General features: G+C 32.4%; 5 protein-coding genes across 7 annotated transcripts; 3 read left to right on the forward strand and 2 right to left on the reverse strand.

Annotated features, from left to right (window-relative positions):
* Window positions 1-1,372: 1,372 nt before the first annotated feature.
* Window positions 1,373-2,603, forward strand: LOC110633266 (probable transmembrane ascorbate ferrireductase 3). The gene is made up of 3 exons (XM_021781787.2): window positions 1,373-1,595; window positions 1,686-1,734; window positions 1,975-2,603. Exons 1-3 carry the CDS (start codon window positions 1,434-1,436, stop codon window positions 2,430-2,432), a joined length of 669 nt encoding a protein of 222 aa, XP_021637479.2. The 5' UTR covers window positions 1,373-1,433; the 3' UTR covers window positions 2,433-2,603.
* Window positions 2,604-5,421: 2,818 nt separating this feature from the next.
* Window positions 5,422-6,643, forward strand: LOC110633259 (probable ascorbate-specific transmembrane electron transporter 1). Its single transcript, XM_021781775.2, has 4 exons — window positions 5,422-5,586; window positions 5,692-5,740; window positions 5,900-6,099; window positions 6,395-6,643. Exons 1-4 carry the CDS (start codon window positions 5,422-5,424, stop codon window positions 6,641-6,643), a joined length of 663 nt encoding a protein of 220 aa, XP_021637467.2.
* Window positions 6,644-7,358: 715 nt separating this feature from the next.
* LOC110633252 (protein OBERON 3) lies at window positions 7,359-12,177 on the reverse strand. Its single transcript, XM_021781762.2, has 2 exons — window positions 9,878-12,177; window positions 7,359-8,099 (listed from the first exon to the last, which is right to left on the reverse strand). The coding sequence occupies exons 1-2, from the start codon at window positions 11,700-11,702 to the stop codon at window positions 7,510-7,512; spliced, it is 2,415 nt and encodes an 804-aa protein (XP_021637454.2). The 5' UTR covers window positions 11,703-12,177; the 3' UTR covers window positions 7,359-7,509.
* A 2,793-nt stretch (window positions 12,178-14,970) lies between these two features.
* Window positions 14,971-15,957, forward strand: LOC131174070 (uncharacterized). Its single transcript, XM_058137112.1, has 2 exons — window positions 14,971-15,178; window positions 15,293-15,957. The coding sequence occupies exons 1-2, from the start codon at window positions 14,971-14,973 to the stop codon at window positions 15,955-15,957; spliced, it is 873 nt and encodes a 290-aa protein (XP_057993095.1).
* Window positions 15,958-19,890: 3,933 nt separating this feature from the next.
* On the reverse strand, window positions 19,891-22,499 carry LOC110633238 (54S ribosomal protein L24, mitochondrial). Of its 3 annotated transcripts, none has more exons than XM_058135975.1 (3): window positions 22,215-22,499; window positions 21,761-22,029; window positions 19,891-20,542 (listed from the first exon to the last, which is right to left on the reverse strand). In XM_058135975.1, the coding sequence occupies exons 2-3, from the start codon at window positions 21,955-21,957 to the stop codon at window positions 20,104-20,106; spliced, it is 636 nt and encodes a 211-aa protein (XP_057991958.1). In that variant the 5' UTR covers window positions 21,958-22,029; window positions 22,215-22,499; the 3' UTR covers window positions 19,891-20,103. The 3 variants fall into 3 exon arrangements, with proteins under 3 accessions (XP_057991958.1, XP_021637443.2, XP_021637440.2); XM_021781751.2 differs by having other exon boundaries at window positions 22,211-22,498; XM_021781748.2 differs by having other exon boundaries at window positions 22,321-22,497.
* Window positions 22,500-23,150: the final 651 nt, after the last annotated feature.

A 23,150-nucleotide genomic window follows, 5' to 3' on the forward strand; every position in this document is an offset into this window, starting at 1 on the left:
CAACCATTTAGTATTTAACTAATTATTAAGGATGGTGAGGTCTATTTTTCTTGAGGAATTATAATGAAATATATAAATTGCTCGTTGTGACAGTTAATAAGTCCCAAACTTTTAACTTAATAGAAATACTTAATGAATTTTATTAACTAAATTAACTCTTATTAGTAGATAATTAACTTATTTTTAAATATGAATATAAAGATACTATAAGTGGATCATCTTAATCATAAAAACATGTTTCAAATGTCTAATCAAATTATTTTAAAGAATATAATTTCTTTATGAGTGTATATGTATCTTTCATTCAAGAACTTGTCTAATTATATTGTACCAATTAATACCATCAAGTAAAATTTCATTAACTTTTTTTAATATACTTTAATTTCAATAAATAATATATACTTTTTAAAAAAAAGTTAAAGATTTCGGGCACGATTATTAAATTAGTGTTTCATTCTTTCAAGTGTTTATTGTATATTTTATAATGCAGAATATTAAAAATTTAGATTTTCTTAATTTTTACTAAATTTATTTTTCATAAAATAATATAATATATTAAAAGAGCAAAAAAAAAAAATTAATAGGAAGAGACGGCCGCAGAGGCCAAGGTCTCGATCAAGTAGTTAAGCAAGAGATGGACAGCTTGAAAAAGTGTGCTTATCTGACAAGCACTACACGGTGCGATGATTTCCTATGCTAATCCCATAATTACAAATATTGCAATCATTACTATGCTATGAAGACCTTAGATGATAATAATAATAATAATAAGCAAAAATTACACTTTTTTTTTTTTTATGAAAAACTGCTGGGATTTATACAATCACGTGAATTGCTTTAGAATCAGGTCCTGTTTTGTCAACTCAAATTCCATGCAAACTCATCACGCAATCACGGGTCTTACCTTTCTTTGAGAAATCCATGTAGATCCGGTCACGGGCTGCTCGAGAATCCGACTCAAATTCAAATTGAATTCATGAAATTCAGAATTGAAATCCAAACCCATCAACCATTTTGAATTTCTAGCATCGCCAAATTGGCATATTCAAATACTAAATTACTAGTGGAATAGTGCTTACCGATGGTTGCTGACAACCCATTGGGCTACAGCCTATAATAATTGGGCTGAATATTGAAAGCATGGCAGCAACTCACTAAGCATATCAAAAGACTATAACGATAACAGAATCAAAGCTTTTCATTTACACAAGGTGAAATTTCTTGCTGCCGGTGGCACAGTTTTTGGATGATACTTTGGTAAAGAACAAAGTTTAACATATGCCAAACCCAACACACAAGCAATCCAAACAAGGATCCATCAATGTATATATTCTCTTTCTTTATTAGCTTTTTATCTCTATATATAAGCTAGTGCTCAATCGCTCAAAAATTGTGCTCAACATTCTCTTTCTCTCGTCCGTCACCATCCCAAAATGGACACTGTAGTCACCTATCACTACAGGCGATCCGCCTCTCGCCTAACATTAGTTGCACAATTGTTCGGCATCTTGGCTTTCATTCTCATGCTCATTTGGTTGTTGCATTATCGAGGAGGAATTGAGTATGATTCTGACAATATCGATCGCGTTTTCAATGTAAACCTTACTCTATTTGATCATTAATTAACTATACTTGTCTTAAAGTTACTGTGGAAAACATAATTTATTCTGTTTTTGTTTTGGCAGGTTCATCCGTTCATGATGTTTTGTGGATTCATCTTTCTTGTTGGTCAAGGTACTCTAATTGAGTTCTGAACTCGCAATCTCACAGCTTTGAAAACAATTCTAGTATTGCTAATAAAATCTAACATTGGAATGGTTGAATGTCATCTAACTTTATGGACTTTTTTAATTAATAAAAATCTTCATCTTCCATGGGACATATCTAACAGTTTCTTAAATTGGTGATGTAATGTTATATATATATATATATATATATATATATATATATATATATATATATATATATATGCAGCGATGATGGTATACAAGACAGTACCCGCGTCACACAATGTGCAGAAATTTATTCACATGACACTTCACCTAACCGCTATATGCCTTGGAATTGTTGGGATTGCTGCTGTTTTCAAGTTTCATGACATGGTAAACTCAGAGGATGTTTATACCTTGCATTCGTGGATTGGGATAGGCACCTTCTGCTTGTTTGGCTTGCAGTGGCTCTTTGGACTGTTCACATTTGTAACTCCACAACCTTCGCAAACTAAGCAAAGTATGCTTCCATGGCACATCTGTGGTGGTAGGGCACTCCTCTACATGGCCATTTCTGCTGCTCTTACAGGGTTGATGGAGAAATCTACATTCTCGCAGCAAAAGCATACTCGTGAAAATCATTTCTTAAACTTCACCGGATTATTCATCCTCCTCTTTGGCATCTTCGTCGACCTCTCGGTTGCTCTCGCCCGTTACGTGTGATTAATCATCATTATTATATATCTTGATTGACATATATAATATATCATTATTTTTTTTTTATTAGTGTGTGCGCATTTTTGAATCTTGATTCAATGCTTGTATATATATTGGATTGATATTGTAACAGTAACACCAGTAATGTTGTTTGTTTTCCTCCTTTTAATTTGCAAACGCAACAACTGCGTTGATTGTTGAAAATAAATATTGAAACAACTAGACCGGAAATTTGATGGATTTGAACTACCAAATTATTTCAGATATCAAAAGAATTATAAAGGTTTAGCTTAATGATTTTCATTTTAAGTTGAGGTCACAATTAAAACCAATTACATAAAAAGAGATGAATTTATATGAAAACGCGGTATATGGAAAAAATGACCGTACAAGGGAACTATACCATTGAAAATACTGAAATGGAGTGTGGTGTTGAGAAATTACTAAGGGGGTGTTTGGTTTTTGTGTTGGAGTGCGGTGATGGATATAGACACGCAGAATTAAATTTATTAGTTTTAATAAAAAAAAAAAAAAAAATGAATGATGGGCGATTTGATGATTTGATTTTTATTTAACTTAAAAATTAATATTATTAATATTTTTATTTTTTTATTTGTAATTTTAACATTTTAATTAACGTGTTTCAACTTTGTTAAAATATTTTTTATTAATAACATAAAATATTTATTTATATCCAAAAACTTAAAATTAATTATAAATTTTTCTATTAACAATAATAATTATTTTATTATTTTATCTATATTTTTAAAATTATTTAATTATCTTAAAAAAATAATTATTTTCTTATTTCAATAATAAAATAAATGATATAATATAAAAGATTAATAATTATATATTTATTTAAATAATATAATATATTAATTTAATAATTATATATTTAATTTAATAATAAAATAAATAATATAATGTAATAAATTTATAATTTTATATTTATTTAAATAATAAAATAAATTATATGATATATACTCTTATTAGTCATTTCACATATTAAACAATAATTAAATATAATTTTACCAAACACTTGATATAAAACAGTTATCATCACTTATCAATATCATCTATGAATATGACTATCATCACTACCATCATGATGTATTATTGAATTAAATCAGCCACTAAATAAGTGGGAATACACAGGAAAACATTATTCAAAATAGCGTTCCAAGGCTAGACGCCAATTAAAATAGTTGTTCCAAGGCCAAATGCTAATCAAAATAACTTTTAATATTTAAACAAAATAAAATAATTAAATTAAAGGCCAGATGTTACTTACACTATTTATAGTAGCGTCCAACTTTTTTTACTTTTTAAAATTTTTAATTATTTTATTTATTAAAATAATATTTATATTTATTTTATAAAAAATTTAAAATAAATTAATAAAAAAATTTAATAAAAGCGGGACGCTACTATAAATAGCGTCTAGGTTTTAATTTAAAAATTTTAATTATTTCATTTATTAAAATGATTTAATTTTATTTAAATAAAAAATAATTTTTTATAAATAAAAATATTATAATATATAATATTAATTATTATAATATTATTTATTAAAATAATATTTATATTTTATTTTATAAAAAATATAAAATAAAATAATTAAAAAATTTAAAATAAAAACTAAACTCGTCTAACTTTTAATTTAAATTTTTTAATTATTTCATTTATTAAAATAATTTAATTTAAATAAAAAATAATTTTTTTATAAATAAAAATAATATAATATAGAATATTAATTATTATTATATTATTTATTAAAATAATTAAAAATTTTAAATTAGAAACTGAACGCTGCTTATAGTTTATTTTATTTTAAATTTTAAATAAAACATAAATATTATTTTAATAAATAATGTTATAATAATTAATATTATAAATTATAACATTTTTATTTATAAAAATTATTTTTTATTTAAATTAAATATTATATATTATAATATTTTTATTTATAAAAAATATTTTTTATTTAAATTAAATTATTTTAATAAATGAAATAATTAAAAATTTTAAAATACTTAGCTTTTACTTTAAATTTTTTAATTATTTTATTTTATATTTAAATAAAATATAAATATTATTTTAATAAATAACGTAATAATAATTAATATTATATACTATAATATTTTTTATTTATAAATTTTTTTTTATTTAAAATTAAATTAAATTATTTTAATAAATTAAATAATTAAAAATTTTAAACTACAAGCTAGACGCTGCTATAATCCAGCTTTTACTAAATTTTTTAATTAATTTATTTTAAATTTTAAATAAAATATAAATATTATTTTAAAAAATAATATTATAATAATTAATATTATATATTATAATATTTTTATTATAAAAAATTACTTTTTATTTAAAAATTACTTTTTATTTAAAATTAAATTAAATTTTAATTAAATAAAAAATTATTTTAATAAATAAAATAGTTAAAAACTTTAAAGTAAAAGCCGTAATGTCCAGTTTTTACTTTAACTATATTATTTTATTTAAATTTTAGATATCATTTTGATTAGCGTTCGATCTAGGGATACTATTTTTATTGACATCCTATCTTAGGATACTGTTTTAAATAGCGTTTTTCGGCATATTTCCACACATTTGATAATTTCTCAACTCTATATCCCATTTCAATATTGTCGTTGCTACAGTCCCCTCGTACGGTCATTTTCCCCCGTATATGCTGGACTTACCACACCACCAGATTTTCCTGCCTGGCGGACGGCTTATTCCAATTTGATGGCGATCTTTCTTATAAGCTTTCTTAGTGCATATCAATAACAAAAGTTTGGAAGCATCGGTCAGAAAATATTTTACTCACCTTTCTAATAGAAACAAACGCACCACTTTGTTATTTCCATCTTAATACTGAACCATCATTACCAAATCAAGATTCATTTTGCAACGATTATTTTCTTTCTCTAGGAATCTTCACGAGCTTTGAGACATAATCCATAGAGTTGCAGGATTTGCAATGCCAGCTAAACCTAAAAGTCGGAGTTACCAAGTATCTGCAACCCCAGTAACCATGCTTGCACATTTGATAGTTGTAGCAGTGGCAGCCCTTGTGCTTGTTTGGCTCCTACACTTTGAGGAAGGCTTCGCATTCAAAGCTGCCAACAAAATAAAGATTTTGAATGTAAGTTTCATGAACAAAATCGAGTTCCTTGCTTAGTAGTGCAAGAATTCTAAGGGTAGCTAATTCAATTCTTTGTCCCTTGTATGTTTCTTCTTCAACTCACAGGTTCACACATTTCTAATGATAGTTGGATTCATACTTATAGCAGGAGAAGGTATAAACATTGCATTGCTATTCATTTCCTGCAATAAATTTTTTTCCTCTTTTCTCTTGGGTTGCTCATATATCTTGTCAAAAATCAAAATGTTTGTGTTGATTCAATTGGGTTAAAAATATAAGTTGATAATTAATTAATTTCATTTGAGGCATGCAGCTATTATGGCATACAAGACAATTCCAGCGAAAAGGAAGGTTCAAAAAGCAGGCCACCTAATGTTGCATCTGATAGCACTTGGTGCTGGAGTTTTGGGAGTCTATACAGCTTTTAAGTATAAGCATGAGTCTGGAGGTAAAGATATGGTTACCTTACATTCCTGGCTAGGCATGATTACCATCTGCCTATTTGGTCTACAGGTAATAAATTTTCCATAAACTTTAGATATAATATGTAAAGTATTTATTTTTAGAGCTGCTTTCTAATTCTCAAATGAATTGCCAATCATTAAAAAAAGTCTACTAAAATATCTAATTAAATAAAATAAATTCTAATTAAGAATAAAAACCAATAGAAGTTCTTAAGTAATGAAATGTTACTTCCTTTCCGATTAAAAGAAATTTAAATATTTTAAAGTCAAAATAAATCAAAACAATTCATTTTTCTTGTTAGTTGTGTTTCAAATTAACCAAATGTTGCATGATTTGGTTGCAGTGGGTGTTGGGTTTCTTCTCTTATGTGTTCCCTGGTTCAGAAATGTCAGCAAGAGCCTCATACATGCCATGGCACGTTTTTGGTGGCATGTTTATTTTCTTTCTCGCTATTTGCACAGCCCAGACTGGTCTGCTTCAAAGGTTCAAAACCTTAAACCAAGAAGGGCTTATTGTGAACTTCACAGGACTATTGCTTGTTCTATTTGCAATTGGGGTTGGCCTCAGTGCTGTCCTTCCTCGAGGATACTGATCACATCCTTCCAATTTTGAGATCATAATTCATGTAACCATTTGTTGTGGAATGTTTATTCACTTATTAATAAAAGAGGATTTCCAATTTATTAATTAAAACTTGTTAGTATTCTTTTCATTATCTTTGCTTATCCTTTATTAGATTGGGTAAGTAATCAAGGTTCTTTGCTCTAGTGGCATGGGCTCACCAGGTCAATAATGTGAAAGTGTAATTTGACACCATAGCACTAATGATTCAAGAACCCATCATCACAGGGAATTTTTAATGGTCCCAAGACATAATTTTCTAGTCAAAACCAAATTGCTGCTGAATCACCAATTCACCATTCACCATTATTCTCCCACCAGAAAATCTTCAATGGTGCCTGTCACTTCTTTTATACTCCTTTCATGAGTAGCAGAACAAGAATAGGCATATACCAGAACAAAATATCCATTTTCTATTGTTATATGCAGAATCATGTATTATAATATTCATAGCAGCAACTAGAATTGCTAATATTTGACATTTGTGGTCCAAGAACAGGACAAGATAATGGCTAATCTATTTGCTTCCACATAGAAATGTTAGGATTTGTCATTTTTTTTTATTACCTTGACCCTATGATGTACCTACCAATTGGTGCATATGCACCAATTTTTGTCATATTTGAGGTCCTATGAAATCCAACAAGATTAAAAAAAAAAGAAACAAACAAATTGAACTATACAAAGAACAAAAATTTTTTTCTCTGGTTATTCTTAGCATTTGAAGAAACACTCTTAAGTCAATGGTTGGTGAAGATGTAAACAAGTTACACACTGCATGTTAATCTCTGTCAACAAAATAAATAAAAAAAAAAGGAAGGGGAAAACAGGATTAAATTACACCCATTGCTGCTTCGTGGTCTCCATTCTCTCCAGCAAACCAGCAATCTCAGCTTGCATTCTTAGCTTCATGTTGTAGTAATCGCAATGTGAATTTTCTAAACTCTTCAGGTCTTCTAATTTTTTCCTCCGCCTTTCCTCAGTCTCCTGCAAACACAGTTTGGCGAGCTTCTCTGCATACTCTTCTTCCAACTTCTCAGACCTCACCCGAATCATCTGCAGGTAGCTTTCTGCGTCTCTTCGTGCTTCATCTGCCTTGCTCTGGAACATTCTGGCTTCTGCTTCTTTAATCCGTACAATGCTTTCTAAGCTACCGAGACCATCCTTCTTTGATAGCTTTCCAAACTGGAACTCATCATTGATTTTTAAGTCACCAAGGAGTGCAGCTCTGAGTTCATTTTGGTGGATATCGTTTGATCGTGAATCACGCCGGCCACTTGAAGAGCTCATATTGTAGAGGGCATATTTTTGAGGGAGAGAAGTGGATGGCAGTATAGGTGCATCATCTTTTCTAAGACTAACTTCAGTTGGCATCAATTCTTTAGCAGATACACCAGAAGCAGGAAAATCGGAAATACCATCTGCATCTAAAAATTCCAAAGAAGAAAGGAATAAAAAAAATTCAGAATCAGATGTTGATACATAATGCGATTCAAAATTTTTAAAATAAATAAACCATCAAGAAAATTATAAGACATTTCATGAAGTAGACAGTCCACCAGCGAACACCAAATGGTGATAGATTATCAGAAAGGGAATGTAAGGAACCGGTCAGGAAACTCACATTTCCTGGTTAAGGCAAGAGACCCCAGCACAAATTCTAGAGCATGTATGGACATCAGGGGACAATTACTAGATTCATCAAGATTGTAGTCAACAGACAATGCTATCATCCATCATTTCCACTCCGATCAAATATCAGAAGGTGGGGTTATCAAAACAGTTGCCTGTAACCCAGACTTATCAGACAAAACACATTATTTTATGATCTCCAGAAAGGAAAGAACTGATGGAAAAAGAAGTGTTTGTTGCTGAGCTTTTTTTTACCAACACTATGGAAGGACCATTTAACCACCCATGATTTGCTTCCATACTTGAGCCCTAGGAAGCACGTGACCTGAATTGTCCCAAAATTGCCAAACTAACAAAATAAGGAATAACTCCAGTAAAAAAAAAAACAGGGTTTTGGGGGGGGGGGGTGTGGTGGTGGGTGAGGGAGAGGGAGAGGAGAGGAATAACTCAACATTGTTGATTCCCTCTTGGCTCCTATCTTTAGCCCTATTTCTATTTTCTGTAGGAGGCCTTCTTCCACTTGCAGTTCAAGCCAAGCAATCTATGCTTAAGCTTAATCAGGATTGGCACACCTTAAGCATTTTCCTTTGTGCAAGATCACAACCAAGCTTGACCTTCAAGGGTCCATTATATGCATACAGAGTCCATTACATCAACATAGCTTTCCACTATACTAGATTACATCCTTATCTCCAATTAGAGATATTCTTAGGATCTAAGGAGATTTACTTGGTCAAACAGATGGAGACAACAACTTAAATTTAGTGTAACTGATTATTCTGGTTAATTACATGTTTCATTATCTTGCTGCCTAATTTGGCCCGATCTAAAGTCTAGATGAGCCAGGACAGTCTGCAGAAGCTCCAACTAGGAATGGAAAAATGGGCCAAGGGACCTTTGGGATTTAATTCAATCATGCATTTGAGAAATGTGTTCATCAGCCTTTGGGTTGCATTGGAGTTTCCATTCACACACTGCAACAATCACCAATCTAATGGACTCGTGTCAGTCATGCGAATGCTCTCAACTCTGTTTCAGCAGTGCTATATAAAAATTAAAGAGGTGTATCATTGTAAATTTAACACCACAGAATTTTCAAATTCTTTGATTGGCTTTTAATGCCATGCCATGTATTTACAACATTTCTTCAATAGGTTGGTCTCAAATTGTACTGATATCATTTATTCGTATATGTTTTTCATTCCCTTGTTTTGATTACAGCAATTCACCCACTAAAAACTGCATCAATTTCTCAATGATCCTAATGCCAATAGAGCATTATTTCCCATCTGATTCAATTTGGAGGATTTGACCAAAAGAAAAATCAAAAGAAATACACAAATTTAACCAACAAAGCTCTGTCCACAAGGAGAGTGGCAACTGAAAAATCAAGTATTTATTACACATAATTAACAAAAATCTTAACTTCAGATATAAGAAGTCAGGATCACAACGAAAAGAATTCTGATTTCTATAGATGAGGATAAAATCAATCAACAGCACAATTCAAGCAACAAGAAACAGAGTAAAAAAATTGCATGGAAAAAGCAGAAATTCAATGTTAAGGACTTACAGTTGAAGAACTGAATGATGATGTTACAGGCATCCGAAGGAGAGAGAATTTTACTCTCAAGCTTGGAGAGCAACGCCTCAGCCTTAATATGCAATTCCTTGCCTTTAAAATCATCACTTCCCTTGAAAATCTTCCTCACACAGTCGAGTTCTTTTGTTAGGGTTTCTAGACCCCAATCCTTTGCACAGCACACAAACACATCCTTGACAAAGCCAAACATTTCTGAAGCATGATTACAGCCAATGCAGTGAAATTGCATCTCTGTAGTCCCCTTTGGCCCCTTCAAGCTAGGACCTGGTCTAATGAGATTTTTCTGAATACCACAGGCAGCATGACACCAATGGGAACAAACATCACACCCAACCCAACTGCAAGTATTGTTAGCACAGTCAAAATTCATACAGACTGGACACATGCAAGAGCTGCAAAATCCCTTGTTTGCGCTGCAAAACTTACAGTCACAATCATCAACAGGCAGTATGCTCTTGCAATTCACATTCCTACACCTCATATACAAGAAAATTTCCACCAATTCATTTGCAGGAACCCGAACTTTCCCAGATATAAAACTTCCCAGCCCCATTCTCACTGCAACCAAAATCTCTAACTGATCCTTTTGACATTTCAAGAGAGCCTCCTTAGAAAGATCAGACCTTCTCTCAAGCCGGTTTTGAAGACCTACTAATTCTTCTTTCTTTTCTGGCATCGCAACAAGATTCTTTAAATACTCCTTAGTTGATGCTAATGTTTCTTCCGCCAGCTCCTGAATTATCTGAGCCATAACAGGAATAGACTCCCATACAATTTCATGGAGAATTTTCTCCGGTCTAGAGAGCTTTCTTGCCTTCCCTCCTCCATCTACACCCGCCACAGCTATCATATTCTCTGAATCCCTTCTCCTCGAATCACCTGAATAAGCTTCCAGACGTGGCCAAGCTGGCAATTCAGATGGGAAAAATGAAAGGTTGTCAGAACTAGTGGTTCTATAAAGACTATTATTACACGAATCCTTATTAGTTACACGATGACCCTGCATCATGGAAAATCCTCCATTACCACCACCGCCATGATTGTTATTGTTCAAAGCAACAAGCCCATCTCCATTAGGCCTAAACCGGCTATGAACCGATCCATTAGTCCCTTCCCCTCCACACCAAATTTGATCATCTCTCCCTACAGAATAATCATAATTCTCAGTTGTATTACGGGTCAAGGAGCAACTAGGATTGTGTGAAAATGGGTGAGAATAAGAGTAAGAAAGTGAAGCAGCAGTGAAATCGTTAGAACAGGTTGTCTGTGTGTTGTTGTTAGATGGTGCGGCACCTAAGGACTGTATGCTCCAGCTAGGCTTTGGCTTAATCACAGGCTCAGCATTTTGCAATGCATTTGATGCAGTTAGAGAGAGAGAGACATCAGGCAAAGCTAGAGAAAGATTTAAAGTACTTTCCAGCTTTGGCTTCTTTTCTCTAGAGGAGTTCTCCCTCTCATTATCTTCGTCTTCGTGAACCTCCCTCTTTGAAGAAGAATTGGACTTGGTTTCTTCCAGATTCATGAAATCTCTCTCCACCCATCTCTCATCTTGATTTGAATTCTCTGAAAAGATCACTTCTTTGCCCTTTTGATTAAAACCCAGTTTAGGATTTTCACAAAGGTAGCTAAGAGTAAGCTCTTGAGGTTTTGAGGCAAACCCATCAAGACCCATCTTCGACTCCTTGAGAAAATCAATCCCCTTGTGAGACAAAACTATTTTCTGTTCCGGATTTTCTTGGTTATATGAGCTCTCAGCCTCACCGTTGGAGAGATGATGACCTCTCCCCCAAAACATGGCCGTCTTTCAAAAACAGGGGAAGAGAGACTTACTTAGCAGGCGAGGAGAGAGAAGAAAAAAGAAAGAAAAAAAATAGAACAAGAGAGGGAACAAGTTGAGGCTAGAATTGGAACTTGGAAGGGCAAAATGGAAATTCTCAGAGAATCTGGGGGTGGGTTTGCACTTCAATTCATGTTGGTTGATTCTTCATTCTTTGCAACTACAGAAACCTTCTCTCTTCTCTCTCTCTCTGTCTCTATGGACAACGGCTGGAATTTTTCAAAGTGTTTACACGAACAAAAATGAAGATAACTTTTTCTTGTTTCTTGCTTATTACACGAGATTACAGCAATTGAACCATTGGAGTTACAGATAAATCTTTTCACCGTTACTTCCCTCTCAGCTCAGCCCAAAGAATACACCAAAGCTACGATCTTTTTCTTCTCTGTCTATTCTCTCCAAATAGGAGGAAAGAAAGCGAAACCGTGTAATTTAGGTCAGGTGGACTCGTCTTTGTTTTGTAGTTGAAGTCTGAATTTGTGGCTCATTAACAGTCACATTCCATGGAACAGTACCCATTAAGACAATGTCAACATTTACGTGAATATTCCTAACATGCTTTCATCCGTCCATCTCTTCCAATTCAAGCTCTTTGATATTTTCATATTTCATGATCGATGATCAAATAGCTTCATTCATACGTATGTAGTAATTTGAATTAATGACATTAAAATTATTTTTACAATTATAATTAATTTAAAAGTATTATCAAAATTTGAAATTAAAATGATGTTTAACTTGGTGCTTATAAATAAGACATAAACGGTTAATATATTTAATAAAAAATAAATTATAAATATATTTATTATTAAAATAATATAAAAGATATCAAATGATAATCATGATAAAATTTAAAAAATTAAGTCTTTATTTATTTAACGAAATTTAGAAAAATTAGTTAATAAAAAATATTTTTATAATGAAAGAGAAAATTAAATTATTTTTTATTTTTTAAATTTTAATAATTTTATTAAAAATATGAAAAATAATTATATATAACTAAAATAAATACATACTATTAACTTAATATTGTAATTAAGTTATAAAAATATTTTCAAGAAATATATTTTTAAAAAATATTTTTTATATATTTTATACACATATAAGTTATTTTTTATAAAATAAATGAAGTCTATATATGAGTACAATATTTATAGAAATCAAAATAAAAATTTAGTGTTTAACTTATTTTCTTGAGTAAATAAATAAAACAAAATTTAAAACATTGACTATATACGTATGTGAATGGATTTACACGTTATATCTCCTTCTATGATTAAGTTTTTTTTTTTTTTTTGGGCCAAAAAGGTTGTAGTCCATTTATATTTTGTCGTTGTCGCTTCATGGTCAAAATTTCCTTGCGTGGTAGGTTTAAGGCAACTTTCGAATTATCCCATCTCGAGAGTTGCCTATTCAAAAAACACAACCGTGGCATTGAATGTTTCCAGCTCCTCTATACGTTGACACCAAGTAGATGCAAGAATTGAAGCAAAAGCTTTGTTACAAGCAATCCGGCTAACTTCTGGTATGGATGCGCAGTCCATTATCCTTGAATCTGATTTTTAGATTTTGATTCAAGAACTAAAGAGTTTTTAGAGTGATTGTTGTTGAAAAATCCAAGCTACGATGAATGCTATTAAAAATCTAGTTTTTTACTTTCCTCCTGTTAAATTCTCTTATGTTAATAGGAAAGTTAATGTAATAGCTCACTACTTAGTCAAACTTAGTTTTAATCATTATGAATTTATAATTAAATCATATAAGAAGTGATTCAGTTGATTTAGCAGTAGGATTATTTACTGGGTGGACGCAATTAACCCAGTCAATTCAATCAATCAAAATGAATATTTTTCTTTTTAAGTGTTGGCAAAGGGAATTGATAGGATGTGGCAAGTACCCAACTTGATCGAATCCTATTGGGATTGGTTTAGGCTTTATACGTTGAACCTATTTGTATAAATAAATAATTAAATATAATATTTTTTAAAGTATTATATGTATATATATAATAGTCTAAGTAAATGGATTTATAAAGTTAAATGAGGAGTTTTTTTTAGATAACAATTAAGGTCGGAATGAGTTTAAATTTTAATAATATTAAATAAATTAGAATTTAAGTAAGGTGATTTTTGCAGATACTTCATCTGTTGACATCCTAGGAATTGAATTGAAATGTTCATAAAAAGTGCTTAAAATCATAATCAATTGAATTAGCTTAATAATTATATGTTTATTATTTCACATATACACATATATATGTATTATTTTTTAGCATAAACTTAATGTTTCATAAATATTGAAATATATATATATATATATATATATATATATATATATATATATATATATATATATATATATATATATAATTTTTTTTATGCAATTACTTTTTTATAAATTTTGAAGACAATTAAATTTTATATAAATATAACTCAATAAATATTAAATTTTGATTTTAAATAATTAAAATTTAAATAATTACATTTATTTATATTAATAGGTATTATAAATAATTTTTCTAATAAGTGCAAATATGCATCCATTAAAATTCATTTAACACCTATTTTTATGGGATTGCAATTTTAATGGTAAGTTGTGTAAGAAACTATGCTAAATGGACACAAATTATATTTAATGAAATATAAATTATAATTCCTCATATAAATAATGTGCACTAAATAAATCATAATAATACATATTTGCACACATTAAAAAAATCTGTATTTAATGAAGTTTTTAATAACTCATTAGTTCAACCATTAACTCATTAATTGAATCATTAATCTATCAATTTGGTCTCTTTGTTGGATAACCTTTAGATAAGTTTAATAATACTATATTAGACATATTTTTAGAGAAAAAAAAAAAACAAATGATAAAATGTGAGTATCGTTTTGAATTATTACAAATAAAATGCGAGGATTATAATTGCACGTGCAAATTCTGCAGTTTGAAGAATTTCAAATCTTCTCAACAACCTCAACAGCATGCAAGATATAGGTAGATTCTTTAGGAGGCTTATAGCTTATCAACAAATTTTGTTGCTGATTAATTTCAAACTTTTCTCTGTAATTCAAACTTTTCTCTGTAACTAATTTTCCTTGCTTTTAGCACTTGTAACCTTATAAGAGCTTTTGCTCTCATATTAATAAAATATAAGAAATAAACGTTACTGCATATTTTATCATGGTATCAGAGTAGGAGTTTTGAAGTTCAATAACAAAGAATGTCAAATCATTCAAACAACAATACCATCAACGCATCTGCTACTAATGGAGCTACTACAACTTCATCACCTTACTTGCTGCAGCCAAGTGACAATCCAGGACTATCCTTGGTCACATGTCTGCTGAAAGAAGATAATTACTCCACATGGCGTAGAGCTATAACGAATGCTCTATTGGCAAAAACCAAGTTTGGTTTTGTTGATGGAAGTTTGCCTAGTCCGTAGCCTAACTCACCTGATGAAGCTGCATGGATAAAAAATAATTCAATGGTGATTTCTTGGCTTTTCAATTCATTGCATCCTTCACTTCATGATAGTGTAGCTTACTTTGATACAAGAAGAGAGCTATGGGTGGATTTGGAGGAACGTCTCTTGCAAGGCAATGCGCCTCACATTTACCAGCTCAAGATGGATATTATCAATACTCAACAAAGGGATGTCTCCGTGGCTGCTTACTATAACAGACTGAAGGGACTTTGGGAAGAACAGAGTTCATATTTGCAGATTCCCATTTGCACCTATGAAGCTACAAAATCCTGGGCTGCCGAAAGAGAGAAGGAGAGAGTCCATCAATTTTTAATGAGACTCCATGACAAATTTAATGTAGTGAGGTCTCAGATTTTAAATACTGATCCCTTACCTACCTTGGCTCGTGCATATGGATTGGTATCACAAGAGGAAAGACAGCAGCAGGTTTCGGTAGTGAAAAGAAATAATCCAGTTGAGGGGGCGACATTCACCACTGCAAAATCAACTAACAGACTAGCTGGCTCTCGGAACATGGCCAGAAATCATGATGTTTCCAAATTGTTTTGTGAGCATTGTAAGCGTGCAAGACATACGAAGGAGACTTGCTTTGAGATACATGGGTATCCAAATTGGTGGGACAAGAATAGAAAGGGAAAAGGGAGGTCAGCCAACAACAGCAAGGTTGGAGAAGAAAGTGTTTCTAACTCGGTTGGCAGAGCAAAGCAGTTGTCTTGTTGAGCAGCTCTTGTTGTCAAAAGCTCCAAAGGAATGGGATCAATAGCAAATTGCTGGTAAGATTGATGTTTCATTTCCAACTAATAGTGAATGGATTTTGGATTCAGGATTTACCAATGAGGATTTTTGCACAATTTATTGCACAATGAGAAGGATCTTCAATGTGATTCTAGTGTTCGCATACCAGATGGATCTCTTGTCAGTGCTAATACCTATGGAGATGTGACTCTAAATTCTTCAGTAACCTTAAATAATGTTTTACATATTCCTTCATTTGCTTGTAACTGTGGTTCTATTAGCAAAATAACCCAAGCTTTGCATTGCGTAGCTCATTTCTTTCCTACCTTTTGTGTTTTACAGGACCTAGCAATGAGGAAGCTGATTGGAATGGGTAAGCAGAGGAATGGACTTTACTATTTTCGCACCAAGCCTGTTGTTTCAGCCTTCTCCTTTCAAAGGAATCAAGCTGTCTTGTGGCACCAACGTTTGGGTCACTTATCCTTTAATCGTTTGAATTCTATTTCAGAACTTTCTATTTCTCTTTTGAATAAAGCTGATGAATGTTGTGATGCTTGCCATTGTCACGACCCAACATATGGGCCGGATCGGCATTAGGACCTGGGCTAGCTTAAAGCCCTCGAGGCCCGTAGTAAGCCTAACTATTCCTCAACCCAACTCTAAGGCCCATTTGGGCCCAATTTCAAGAATTCAACTGGACAGAGTCCGGCCATAAAATGGATAATTTAACGGAGAGTTTTTGACTTACCTGACCAGTAAACACAATATATAATAAATTAGAGAGCTCAGCTCACCCTCCACATAATCAAAATGTCATAACTCAAATGGGAGCTCAGCTCCCTCATCCAATCCCATCATGCATACAGTTAATAATTTTACAGGTCTAACATAACTTTTATAATAAAAATACAAAATTTAACTCAATTTTACAAAATACATTAAATACTATTAATGGTCCCGCAAAGAAAAAGAGCAAATAATCTCGACTTAGAGAGTAAAATATTAATTTTAATCATAATCTCTATAGCTATCTAAAACTAATGCTGCAACATCACATAATAATTTTCATATTATAACAAAGAAAAGGCAATTTGCACTCACACTCAACACTATATATGGGAGCTAATCCCTTAATCCAACCTTGTCTCTAATAAACCTGTGTCTGTCTACCCTAAGAGGTCCCGGTGAGTGTCTCTCAAGCTGGCCATATCCAATACTATACTACACACACACACTCCAAATTACCACAACATTCATGGCACTTCAACAATTATGAATGCAATATAAACGTGCCTAGTATTTATAGATACATATTTATAAGTGATGCATGGGCATGCTTGAATATATAATAAAATCGAAATTACAATTAAAATTAATATTTGGCGGAGGAGGAAGGCTACAATTTTATTATAATTATTTAATACATTTGACTCAATACAAACTAAGAAAAGATCAAAGATGTCCTAAGTTGTGTTCTATATCAACAAATCCAAATCTTCTCAACAACCTCAACAGCATGCAAGATACAGACAAATTCTTTGGGAGGCTTATAGCTTATCCACAGATTTTGTAGCTGATTAGTTTCAAACTTTTTTTTGTAATTCAAACTTTTCTCTGTAACTAGTTTTCCTTGCTTTTAGCACTTATAACTTTATAAGAGTTTTTGCTCTCATATTAATAAAATATAAGAAATAAACGTTACTGCATATTTTATCAGATTATATATTAAAAATTTATTAATGAAAATTGCAAATACGACGAAAAAGGAAAAAAAAAAAAAAAAGATTGGGATGATAAGGAGCCATTTTCATGGTAAGGACGGAAAAAAGTCAAGATTTTTTTTTCTTTATATCGAATGATAGAATTCATTGATATAAGGGATTATACAACCATTAGCCTATTATAAAAAATTCAATCCACAAAGTAATATAAAGATTAAAAACTAAATACAGCCCAAGGTCTACAAAAAGAAAATTCTATCCTAAACGGGTAATCCGAAAAAGAAAAAAGGGCATATCATAATCTTCAAGTTGCAAAGCTATGAAAGAGGAAATGGATACAGTGAGAAGCATCGGGGCGGAACTCTTTAGCCAAAGGATGTGAATCAACAAAGCTTGATGAAGTCCTAGAAGAGTTAACACCTTGTCCGTCATTATCCTCACGAAGCAGCAAGATCGAGCAAACTAGAAAAAAAAGACCAAGAAGCTCCAGAGCAAACCAACCATATAACCCATAAAACATAAACACATGCTAGTTAAGTATTCCTGAAGGGTGATGAGGCAAAATTTTAATAGCAGTAGAAGCCATGGGTTCGGTCATGAGGTCAGAGCCAATTAGAGACCCTTGAGGTACCTTCATCCTTAAAAGCATTCCCCTCCCAGAGTTAAAGAAGATGGAGCAAATGCAGTAGCCCATCTCTGCTTGCAACCAACTCGGTAGGCAGAACAACAAAACCAGGAGGGACGAGCCGCGACAAGCAGGGAGGAGGAAGGCTGTCCTCTACCCAGAAAGGACAAGGAACAGTCAACGAAAACTCGGCAAGAGGGAGACCTTTAATCTCAGAAGCCAGCCAAAAACGAGAGGAAATTTCTCTCTCTAGGATGTATTATTGAAAAAGTCAAAGATTTGTGGTCTTACATCACATAGCCATTGAATCTTCTAATGGAAAGCAACCGCGTTCAACGTATTTTGGCCAATTTCACTACAAGATTGAAGATTCATCTCTTCTGTACTCGAAGATGCTCCGAAACATTCCCATCAACCCCACCTATTTATTTATTTATTTATTTATTATTATTATTATTATTATTATTATTATTATTATCCTTAAAAATATAACATTCTTTTTTTCATAATACATGAGACTATTTTTTCTAATTTAAAATATAATTATAATTTTATTTCTATGAGAATTACTATTTTTCTACGTTATATATATATATATATATATATATATATATATATATATATATATATATATGCTAGTAGTTAAACACTAGCGAATGACTTGAATCTGCATGACACCGCAAATAATTATTAATTTTTGGTTGTTGAACATCATAAAGAATTATAAAACCCTAGGTCTAGTTTGGAGGCCGAGTGGACTTGGTCTGCCCGTCATGCACTGCACTTACCAGGACTATTCTCTGGATTCCAAGACTCAAACCCCTCATCAATTGCATATTCATTTCTCTTCCAAGGAGGACTGGATCTCAACTAAAGTTGTACAGGCCCTCTAAATAAATCCATCATAATTGGTTTGATCAACATGAGATGGGAATAAATGGAAGCTAATCCCTTCATTCGTCTCCAGAAATTGAGCATTGAACCAATGTTTCCTGGAGATGGCCCAGAAGAGTGGACAAACGCCAGCTCGGGTATGAGAGTGATTGAGCTGTTATAGCTATTGGCATTGGAAATGAACCTGGTCATTTGTTTGGAGCATTCGTCGTTATTGACTATTGTAACAAAATTTATTAAGTCATAAAAAAAAAATGGATTTAGTATTGGAAAAAAGACTTTTTAATTGAAGAAATTAAAATTTAGAGAATTTTTTTTAATATAAATATCAAAATAAATAGATCAATAGGTGAATAATGATAAACCCCAAAATTCTAATAGTAATTCACCATAATTTGGCACGAGAATCTTTCTAACACAGGAGATGATGCCTTGGTGTAAAGTAGCTGGCTTTCTGTGTGTAAATTTTAAGTACTACAATGCCCTTAAAGTTCCTTGTAATCAAAGTCGTCATTTTTTTTTTCCCATTTTGCTTTTTTGTTTTTGGTCAATGATTTATGAAGCTTATGTTACTAGCAGGTGTTCCTCAAGGCTGAAAACTGTTGTTGGGCACCATCTAAGCTATTTGAACTCAATAGTTAAAATACACATTCAAGTTCATCCATTTATAAAATATAATAAATTTAAGCTCAATTATATTAATTAATAATCTCAAAAACTTACAAATTTGACTCGAAAGATCTGGAGTAAATTATTTGATGCCAAGTTGAATACATAACAAGGATCTCTGTTGACTAAATAATCATAAAAGCTCTTTGGCCAGCCTCCAATCACTAAGAATTCCAATATTAGGACATTACAAAGGAACAAAACCTTCAGACTAGGCAAAACTCAATAGTTAGCCACTATCTTATCAGGGTAATCATCAGAGCTTGCTAAGACGAAACTAATATAGCTTCTTCCTTCCTCAGCTTTCTTCTGTTCAGCCAGCCCAGCGTACATCTGTTGTCTGAATTGCTTACGAGCCTCTCGTTCTGATAGTTTTAAATCTTTGAAACCCTGCTCAAACTTGGCTTCATCTTCAGGTGAAAAGAAGGCAACCTCCATCTTCCCAAGCTCTTCATACATTTTTTCAATCTTGGCTTTCCAGAAGAGGCCCATTTCTGTGTCCATTTTCTGGTAAGAAGTTCTCAGTAGGTACTCGTCGATCCCTCCTGCCTTGTCTATGCAACGAAGGGCATGAGTGGTGACTTTGATTCTAATGTGTCGGTCTAAGATATAACTAAAGAGTCTCTTCTCTTGGACATTTGGTTTCCAAGTCCTCCTACTCCTATCATCACCATTTACCAACACACAATGCACTTCAGCCTGTTAGACTCCTTTTTTTTTTTTTTTTTTTTTTAGTTTTTTATAACAAACTTATAGCAGACACCCGAAAACTGAAACATGAAAACACAACAAGCAATAAATCTTTTCATGTAACTCAGGCTAGCAACAACGAAAGTAAATACCAAACAGCATTCAACATTATCTACAACTGCTATGTGTAGAAATAACACTTTGTACCAGTTCACCCAGCCACAACAACAGAAAATCATGACAATGACATGTATATTCTAAACCTGCTAGCCATATACTTAGCTTTCCATGGACCATAATACATGCTATCTTTATAATATGGCAATCAAAAATAGTACAGCATTACTCACAAGCAAGTCACCTCTGTTCAAGCTCAAATCATTGAGGCTGTGGAACAAAAATTTGAAATTTGATCTATAATTCATCTAAACCCAAATATCAAACAAGAAACTCTGAAAACAACCATATGCAAGGGAATTAGCACCTCAAAAGATAGTGATAACTGATAAGTCATCTCATCAAGCACCTTGGTTGGACAAGGACCAATTAGACGATTGAATAAGTTTTTTTGAGTCACTCTAAGCATATAAACATTTTCAACACCACCACCTTTTCTGGTAATAACCCTGTCGTAGAGTTCATTCATTACATGATCTGTCTGCTCATGCATGCAGCAGTTTTGCTTCTAACCCTAGTTAAGCAAATTAAGTTAGGAGTTACAGTCCAATAAGGCATCATTGCATCAATTGCCAAAGTGTTTCTTTATGTGTCATTTACACATATTCGAAAGTTTTCTTCAATACATACTCTCCATTGTATTATCCAACTATACTGAACCAAAGATCAATGTGCACCTTCCAAAAAAACTTTTAGCCTTTCTTGTTATAACTCCAAATTTCTATCCATCAGCAGCAATATCAAATGATACTTCATGCAAAGGGAAGATAATAAATAAGCATACACAAACTAACATACTAGGCAATCAACACCATTTCAGAGTCAATAATATTAACACCAACACTATCATCCACACAATTAATCATGTGCGGCGCCCTCAATTCATCCACAGGTCATTGACCAGTCATCACAAGATCAGATATTCTCCAAACCCGAAAAATTGGAACTCTCGATTTCCCTAAAAATGAAATTTCTAAGCAATACAAAGCATGGACAGAAAGAGAGAACGAACTTGTTACCACCATCTTCACTGATGCGATTGCCGAACTGGATGTGGCGACCGGCGAAAAGGCCACGCTTCGCTCGGCCCATAACGACCTTGCTATCAGGTATGGATTTCTTGAGAGACTCCTCGACTCCAGGTGTCAAATTTTTTTCTCCTACCTTTTTCATTACTTTCTTCATCATCTCCTTCCCTCTAAATGCCATTTTCAGTATTTTCTTTGTTGCACTAGATTCTGGACGACGGTTAGCAATTGCTTTTCCTCTTTCTTTTTGGATCTGATAAGCAAAATGAAGCAACTAAATGAAGAAGAATTGTTGTACAAAAAAGCTTTGAACCTAAATCAGCTAAAGTTCTATAAGGACAATATATTTCGCCAAAAATTTCTTATTTTATTCCATGATTAGCTCATGGTATAGGGAATTTATGGTTAGAGAAAAACAGACACGCACACACAACCTGCCTGGTACGATTTCTTTAGTTCTCATTAATTTTCTCGGCAACCAAACGGAAATGCTCGAAATTGTAGCAAAATCAGAATAGCAAAGAAAATGAGAAATAGCTAGTACCTTTAGGAGGATCTATTGATTGAAATAGAAACAGAGGGTAACTCAGATTGAATTCGGTAAAACCCTTGACGCTCAGGACTCAGAAACAGAGTACAATCATTGAACCCTAAGCTCTGCCAGTGGGGCTTGGACCTTCGGTCATCAGTCCGACCCATTACAAGCCCACATACATGCAAGGAAAACGAAGTGCACATAAAGTGATTTATGTCTGTTAACAAGGCCATGTAAATGGAAACAAAATTACTACAGAACATTAATAAAATAAAATATATTACTAGTTTTCAATTATTATATAAAAAAGCTATAGGACTTTTAATTTTCAATATATATGGAGAAAAACACATTGGATTAGTGCCCATGAAATGGGCTGAGCAATTATAATGTCTGGAGAGAAGTCAGGTTGCCCAGGAAGTCTTCACTGCATATGCATATATGGGTTTCATTCAAACATTTCTATTAATAAGCTTTAGAAGAAACATCACCATAAACAGTGTACTCTAGGACAACTACAGAGACATCCATGTTAAACTGAGAAATTTCACAAACAGCAAGAGCTCACCCTACCAAAGTCGAACCTTGCACAAACAAACAAACCAAACCCACCAAGACCAAGCTACAAGGAAAGCCAGCAAACTTTTCCATGGTCTTCAAATCACAGCAAATAGCTATTCTTAACGTCATAATGTGGTTAAAGCTCAAGATGTAACCATTTCCTGTAACCATGAACATTGATAAAAACAGAATTCTTCCCTATTCTTATTTACAATTTTAAAGATCCTGATGCCTGGTGGGATAATTTCACAAGAAAATAGCTACTACCAGCAAAAATT

Source organism: Hevea brasiliensis, chromosome 15 (assembly GCF_030052815.1).
Source record: "Hevea brasiliensis isolate MT/VB/25A 57/8 chromosome 15, ASM3005281v1, whole genome shotgun sequence".
NCBI lineage: Eukaryota > Viridiplantae > Streptophyta > Magnoliopsida > Malpighiales > Euphorbiaceae > Hevea > Hevea brasiliensis.

Excerpts from the sequence above, each read along its gene's own strand:
- LOC110633259 (XM_021781775.2), top strand. The coding sequence starts at position 5,422 with ATGCCAGCTAAACCTAAAAGTCGGAGTTACCAAGTATCTGCAACCCCA. Across the intron at positions 5,587-5,691 it reads ACAAAATAAAGATTTTGAAT|GTTCACACATTTCTAATGAT; the intron begins GTAAGTTTCATG and ends TTCAACTCACAG. Across the intron at positions 6,100-6,394 it reads TCTGCCTATTTGGTCTACAG|TGGGTGTTGGGTTTCTTCTC; the intron begins GTAATAAATTTT and ends ATTTGGTTGCAG.
- LOC110633252 (XM_021781762.2), bottom strand. The coding sequence starts at position 11,702 with ATGTTTTGGGGGAGAGGTCATCATCTCTCCAACGGTGAGGCTGAGAGC. Across the intron at positions 8,100-9,877 it reads CATCATTCAGTTCTTCAACT|ATGCAGATGGTATTTCCGAT; the intron begins GTAAGTCCTTAA and ends TGGAATTTTTAG.
- LOC110633238 (XM_058135975.1), bottom strand. The coding sequence starts at position 21,957 with ATGGCATTTAGAGGGAAGGAGATGATGAAGAAAGTAATGAAAAAGGTA. Across the intron at positions 20,543-21,760 it reads AGTGAAGATGGTGGTAACAA|GAGTAGGAGGACTTGGAAAC; the intron begins GTTCGTTCTCTC and ends TGGTGATGATAG.
- LOC131174070 (XM_058137112.1), top strand. The coding sequence starts at position 14,971 with ATGTCAAATCATTCAAACAACAATACCATCAACGCATCTGCTACTAAT. Across the intron at positions 15,179-15,292 it reads GTTTGGTTTTGTTGATGGAA|CTTACTTTGATACAAGAAGA; the intron begins GTTTGCCTAGTC and ends ATGATAGTGTAG.
- LOC110633266 (XM_021781787.2), top strand. The coding sequence starts at position 1,434 with ATGGACACTGTAGTCACCTATCACTACAGGCGATCCGCCTCTCGCCTA. Across the intron at positions 1,596-1,685 it reads ATATCGATCGCGTTTTCAAT|GTTCATCCGTTCATGATGTT; the intron begins GTAAACCTTACT and ends TTGTTTTGGCAG. Across the intron at positions 1,735-1,974 it reads CATCTTTCTTGTTGGTCAAG|CGATGATGGTATACAAGACA; the intron begins GTACTCTAATTG and ends ATATATATGCAG.